The 7,168-nt window shown below is 31.7% G+C and overlaps 1 protein-coding gene across 1 annotated transcript; it reads right to left on the reverse strand.

Annotated features, from left to right (window-relative positions):
• Positions 1-4,605: 4,605 nt before the first annotated feature.
• On the reverse strand, positions 4,606-6,955 carry LOC116010035 (zinc finger BED domain-containing protein RICESLEEPER 2-like). Its single transcript, XM_031249298.1, has 6 exons — positions 6,832-6,955; positions 6,521-6,619; positions 6,158-6,340; positions 5,305-6,065; positions 5,057-5,186; positions 4,606-4,733 (listed from the first exon to the last, which is right to left on the reverse strand). Exons 1-6 carry the CDS (start codon positions 6,953-6,955, stop codon positions 4,606-4,608), a joined length of 1,425 nt encoding a protein of 474 aa, XP_031105158.1.
• Between the last annotated feature and the right edge of the window lie 213 nt (positions 6,956-7,168).

Genomic DNA, 7,168 nt, shown 5'->3' on the forward strand with positions numbered 1-7,168 from the left:
CTGAGTGAAGCATGAGACAAGTATGGCTAACGGTATACCGTTCAAGGCGCATTACATCAACTGTGGCTGGAGATCAACACTGTTTCCGCTTCCGCTACGAGGTCAGGTTTCTCGTAAACTATTCTGTATGGTTAGGTTATTTCCATGATTGGTACTTTGATTGGAATTACTTGCAAGTAATTGATACGGCTATGGAACCACGTAATTGCTCTACATATCGCATATATCCAAAACCATTGTAGAATGATAAGTTTGACTTAATGTCATGTTGGTTGCTCCTGAAGAAACCTTGTTTTTGTCCATGGTCAATTGTACGTTGCTAATTCTTGGATTAGAGATTCAAAAGGACTCTCAATATTAATATGTAGTGACACGAATAGAATTAGTACTTCAACTGCTAACATTGTTTACCAATAACTTTTTAATAATTTGTAATATTCAATTCCTTTTTATTTAATTATTAATAAGGGTGTGTTTGGTTGATAGGTTTAGCTATTATGAATGAGTATCAAAGTCATTGTTATTGTTTAGTTAAGTTGACAAGTTTTTATAACACTACTATGGGTTTTGATTACACCATTAATTGCAAAACTCATCCCCTAATAAAATAAGGGTTTCATTTCCCTTCATCCTCCTCTTCCCCAACTATTAATAATCATTCTCATTTCACCATACTACCAAACATGCAAAATACTTTCACCAAAACCCATTACCATTACCAAGTATTTGATACACATTCCGATTCCGATTCACATGTGCGAACCAAACACACCCTAAGTTTTTTTTTTAATGCTAAGTTCTCCATTTATTTATCTATATATTAATTATATTTAAAATTAGGTCTTTCAGAAAAATAAAAAAGCTTTAAATTAATAATACTAGGGGCCTCCTCACAGTTGTTATGCCATGGGCCCGGGTGCACCTTGCAAGGTGGACTCGGGTCCATGTTCACAATTTCATAACTCCATGTTCATAATTTCATAACTCAATGTGATGGAATTTATTTCATTCTATTCATTTATAGTGTAATCAAAGAAACCTTACAATAATTCACCAAAAAGAAAACCTTACAGAAATTATTCTAACCTATGAAACTTGGGCCATATTTGTTTATTCTNGAAACTTGGGCCATATTTGTTTATTCTCCTTATAGATGGCTGTCTTCTTGTGCTTATGGTTGGTTGGGAGTTATGAAAAAGTCATTGGAAAATCACTACTGCAAAATTGAATACTGGAAAACTACGACACTCTAACGTTAAAATATTACAAAGTATATATTACGTCCAGCAAACCAAAAAAAATAAAAAAAAATGCAAGAAAAAAAATTGATTACTTGAAACAATTTAACATAAAATTCCAAAAAAAAAATATTTACTTACATATATTGTTCACTATATAATCTTGCGATGGAGGAGGGGAAACAAAGTGAAGAAGAAATGTTAAAATATTTAGTTTTACATTTTTGCCCTCAATTTTAACACCTATTTAACATAGATTTAACAGAAGGGCCAAAATTGGTACAAAATCAATAGTTAAAGGACTAACCTTGGTCAAATTAAAAGTCGAGGACAAAAATTGGCAAAAGTTAAGGACAAAAATTGGTAAAAGTCAATAGTCGAATGACCATTTCTAGAATTAACTCTTTGAGTTTTTCTCAATTTTTTTGTGGGCCTAAAGCATCCACCTCATCCTCCACTATCTCACTCGATCCCAAAACCCCTTCTTCCCATTAACTTTAAGTTTTTTCTCATAGTAATGGCCACAAAAGAAAAATAAAAATAAAACAAGTAAAAGATTCAGAGTGGCCGCCACACTGAAACGCTCCCCGTGAGCGCGTGTTACACGCGCCCGCTGGTTGGTCAGTGAGACGTGGTTGCATCTCATTGCTTTAATTTGTTTCTTTCTTCTTTTTTTTTTTTAAATAATCTAACAAAAACATAAATTTGCAGGAGGACCCAACCCCAAAAAATTACCCCTCCGCATTAGTTAAAATCATGCCTTCAAGATTTTATCTTACCAAAAACTAATTACAATCCTCTATTGGGGGTGGCCTAATATCTCTTATCTATCTCTATAATAAAGTAAGAGACTTTTAGCTTTATATATATATATTAACGTTTTCTCGCCATAGAAAACGACTGTGTTTTGATTGGCTATATTTTCTTTAATTGGCAGTCTATTATTTGTACAAATGTTCTTTTACGAGGTATGAGTATAATTAGAGTATAATTTTATACTGTATTAAAAATATTCAATGAATATGACTTTTTGTTGAGAAAACATTATAAACATTTACTCTAATGTCATTAACAATTTTGGAATTAAACAATACATGTATAAATATGTATAATAAATATAGTGTATTAAAAATATTCAATGAATATGACTATTTATTCAGGAAATATTATAAACATTTACTTTAATGTCATTAACTGACTAAATCATATTCCGTTGTAAATGAATTGATAACTAATGATGATTTGTTCATTGTACATTCAAGTGTTTAATAATAGCACTTTCACTTCTTTTTTGTAAGTACTACAGATTCTATTACAATGTAATATTTGAGCACAAACTTGAGATCTCTCATTTAAAAGAGTCACATTTATGCAACTCGACTACAAAGTTTTTGGCACAAAAACATTGTATATATACACACACAACCTAATAGGGTGGTCAAAGATCACAAAAAATAGAAATAAGAGGATAGAGAGGGATATATAAGAGTAATAAAATAATCAATAATTATGAGCTGCAAATACATAATTATGGTGTTTGTGTTAGGCATTGTTTTACCTTTATTATCCTGTGCATGTAATAATATACCTCCACCTCCACCTCCGCCTGCTCCCGCTCTAGGAGGTATTACAGATGAATTTATAGAAGAAGAAGTTCGACGATGCCTTACCTATGATGTTTCTCCTTTTCCTCGCGACATAAACACGACTTTTGAAGAGGCATGTAGATGGGTCGCAAATTGTAGATTTCGTATATTTTGTCCATAAATGAATTAGATCAGACCTTCTATCTTTATCTTATGTGTTGTTGTCTTGCTTAGAAGGGTGATATTCTAATTTATAAAATTCAATGAACTACTCACTAAGTACAAGTAAATAATGAGACGTTTTGCCCAATATTGATATTTGAGAAAGTAATAAAATCAATTGTTGGATATAGCCTTCTATCTATTTTTTAAAAAAAAATTTATGTATATTTGATCTTTTAATAATCAAAATTAATTTTTAATATTATTAGTTTGTTTTAATCCTTTCTAATTTATCATTTTAGATTTTAATTTTGAGAAATAACAAATATTAAAGATTTCTATATTAATACGTTTCAATTATTATTAAGAGTTATTAATTTATTAGTATAATTACAAAACTTTAAAGAAAAAAGTAAAGATAAATTAAATAGAGAGATTAATCATGCACGGCATTTCTCAATTGAGATTTTCAATCTATATATATTTCATAATTGTTACCCAATATTTGTTTGTGCTTAGGTGGAATTGACGATTTGAGTTTAACAAATCAAATGTCTATGTGTGTTTTAAGCCACGTTATATAATGGTTATCTGGTTCAGGAAGATCTTCTAATTCTCCAAAACCAAAGTCTATCATTCAGGAGATATTTCAATTCCGAAATTTTATGTTAATTTTTTGTTGGAACACCACATAATGAAAACCAATCAATCTCAGGAGAAATGATCTTCCAAAAAAGAAGATCAATTCTTCTCAATCTATGGTCCTGTTTGGTAAATGGTTGCTAGCTGATTGGGTTGGCCGTTTGGGTTAGAAGGTATGATTTGTTGATAACATTAGCTGATTGTAGAAAGTTTTTTGATAGGTTAGCTGTTAGCTGATGGTTGTTTGGTATAATTTCTTTTCTCAAAAAGCTAATTGAAAAGGCTGTTTTTTTAGTAGCCTTTTGAATTTTAGCATTTTAGAGTTACAAAAAACTTATTAACCAAACAACTAATAGTGGTCAAATAAGCTAAAATTGGCTGATAGGCTAATTATTTACCAAACAGGGCCTATATCTAGATAATTAACATTCTTGATCAACAAGTAATAAATTATTCTTATCAATTTTTTGAAGGAATAAGGATTAAATAGGCACCGTTATCCGTTGTTGTGTCTTATGTTACGTAATTGTGTACCTAAACAAATTAGTAGTTATGTAACAAACATATCGTGTGGAGCTGTCAATGCGGGCTGGCAGGCCTCGCCCCGCCAAAGCCCGCCTTTGTGGCGGGGCGGGCTAAAAAGCCCGCCTAAAAACGGGCCTAAGTTTGGGCAGCCCGCCCCGCCCCCCCTTAGGCCCGCGGGGGCCCGCCAAAGCCCGCTTTTTTTTTTTTTTTAAGCTATGTGTCTAAAATCTTAAGTCTAATTCTATATACTCTAATATATTACTTAATTGTTACCTTGTTATAACATATTTGCATATATAGTTGTAAAAAGTTCACAAATCAATGAAATCATTAAAAATAAGTAAATATCATAAATTAGTCCATGCTATATAAGTTCATAAACCATTAAACCAAACATTCAAAGTTCAAACTCCAAAGACAACTAATTAACTACATAAATTCAAACCATTACATCATTCAAACATCCCAACATTCTCATCTTCTTCTACCTCTTCATTTTCATCAACAAGATTTACAACATTTGAATCTTCACAAGACAAATTTGATGTTGAATAACTTGAATTTGAACTTTCTTCAGTATCTACATAAATATTCAACACAAAAGATAAATAAGAATTAAATTACAAATTTATAGTACACCAAAATATCAACTAACTAAAATATAATCCAATATTTTATTATTTTGTAAACAAACATAATAACTTAGTAACTTACCAATAGCATAACCATGCAACCAATTTCTTGTGCAAATAAGAGCTTGCACTTTTTCAGGCAAAGTACAACTCCTGTACTTGGTGAGCACACGAGCACCAATAGAGAATGCCGACTCCGATGCAACAGTAGTAATTGGGATAGCCAAAACATCTCATGCCATCAATACAAGTGCAGGATATCTATGCATACGTTCTTTCCAATAATCCAAGATGTTCAAATCCTCATAGTATGCATATTCAAGTTTTGGCTCCTCCAAATAAATTTCCAATTCTGACTTTCCAATAGTCTTAACAGTTCGACTATCATACTTTTTAATTGCCTACATTAGTTAGAAATTAAAATTTATAACATTAAACATGTTATCACAATCACAAATTCAAATATAGAAAATAAACAAAATATATATAAATTGAAGAGTTAGAACTTAGAATACTTACTTCAAATGCTCTTTTACCCTTAGTTTTACCTAAACTTTCACTTTGCATACTTGAAGATGTGACTTGAGGTTGGGAAGGACGTGGAGCAATAATATTCGCATAAGCACTAAAAAGCTTGTTCAAATTTGTCTTCAAAAGTGAAACCATATCTTGAACTTTAATTGGATCACTCTCAACCTCCTCATATAAATGCTCCAATGATACAAGCTTTATCCTTGGGTCAAAAATAGCTCCAAATGCAAGCACTAGACTATATTCACTCCAATACTTATCAAATTTGTCAAACATCTTTCTACACATTGCACTTATCAAGACATCTTCATTATGCAAATTTTCTTTCAACATACTTTCAATCTTCCAAACTTGCATAAAATATAGATTTGAGGTAGGATAGGAAGAACCGGAAATCAAATTTGTCACCTCATAAAATGACTCAAGAAACTCACATATTTTCTCACCTCTTTTCCATTCTTCATTTGAAGGGCAAAATTTATAATGTCTATCGTTCAATTGAAGAGAAGCAAATGCCGTTTTATACTTAATAGCACTTTCCAACATTAAATACGTAGAGTTCCACCTAGTAACCACGTCCAATCTCAAACCAATACTAGTATCAATGTTACCAACTGCATTTATACATTCTTCAAACTTTTTCATCCTACCCTCAGAACCTTTCACATATTTGACAGAGTCTCTAATTTTATGCAAAGCTGAAGTAACCACTTTCAACCCCTCTTGAACAATGAGATTTAATATATGGGCTGAACAACGAATGTGGAAAACTCTCCATCACATAACAAACTATCATGCAAAGCTAATTGCTCCTTTAAAATGTCTTGCATAGTATCATTACAAGATGCATTATCTAATGTCAAAGAGAACACCTTTCTTTCAATTCCCCATTCTTTCAAAAATCCATATATTTTTGCAGCTAATTCAACTCCTGTGTGTGGTGGGGGCATCTTAGCAAAGCAAAGTATCTTACTATTCAATTTCCAATTCTCATCAACAAAGTGCCCAGTTAAGCAAATATATCCTTCACTAGTGCATGCAGTCCATACATCAGAAGTTAAACAAATTCTATTTTTGATATTTGCTAACACTTGTTTAAGTTTCTCTTTTTCTTGATAGTAGAGTTTGGTAATGTCAGACACAAGTGTGTTTCTAGAGATACATGGCACATCAGGATTCAAATACTTCTGTCATTTTCTAATACCATCATACTCAACAAATGAAAATGGTAAATCATGTTTGATGACTGCAGAAGCTAACTCCCTAGCAACATTTAGATCTACTTTCCTAGATGCAAGTTTGCCTTCATTATTAACAAACATTTGCCTAAGGTCATGATACTTCAACATTCTACATATCTCTCTATGTCTCCTTAATGTAGAAGTTCCATATTCTTTTCCCCCAGATTTAAATTCTTTTAAACAACCATTACATTTTGCCCTTTGAATACCATCTTCACCAAGTCCAATCTTTGTAAAAAATTCCACACATCAGAGGTAAGTTCTTTAGATCTACCTTTCTTTGTAGTAGTACTATCCAATCCTGGCATTCCATCAACAGCATCATTGTCAATGGTATTAGTAGTTTGGTTCACAGCAGTTTGGTTCACAGGAGTTTGGTTCAAAGAGACAGAATCCATCACGATTCACGAATAATACACGGATAATCTAACGGTAGAGTTTAACTCGTTGTCAAACATACTATATAATCTAATAATCAAAATATATAAACACAAATACACAATGTCTAGTCAAACATACTGTAATATTTATAGATTTCTAGTCACAATCACAATATATATAAACAAATTGTAAAATGTAAATCTTAAAATCTTACACACACTGTAAATCTT

This window comes from Ipomoea triloba, chromosome 1 (assembly GCF_003576645.1).
Source record: "Ipomoea triloba cultivar NCNSP0323 chromosome 1, ASM357664v1".
NCBI classification, from domain to species: Eukaryota; Viridiplantae; Streptophyta; class Magnoliopsida; order Solanales; family Convolvulaceae; genus Ipomoea; species Ipomoea triloba.

What these genes read in the sequence shown, in the direction of transcription:
- LOC116010035 (XM_031249298.1), bottom strand. Translation starts at nt 6,955, where the DNA reads ATGGATTCTGTCTCTTTGAACCAAACTCCTGTGAACCAAACTGCTGTG. An exon ending in GACATTAGATAATGCATCTT is followed by an intron (nt 6,066 to 6,157) that starts GTAATGATACTA and finishes TTCGTTGTTCAG; the next exon opens with CCCATATATTAAATCTCATT. An exon ending in CTTGGATTATTGGAAAGAAC is followed by an intron (nt 4,734 to 5,056) that starts GTATGCATAGAT and finishes ATATTTATGTAG; the next exon opens with ATACTGAAGAAAGTTCAAAT.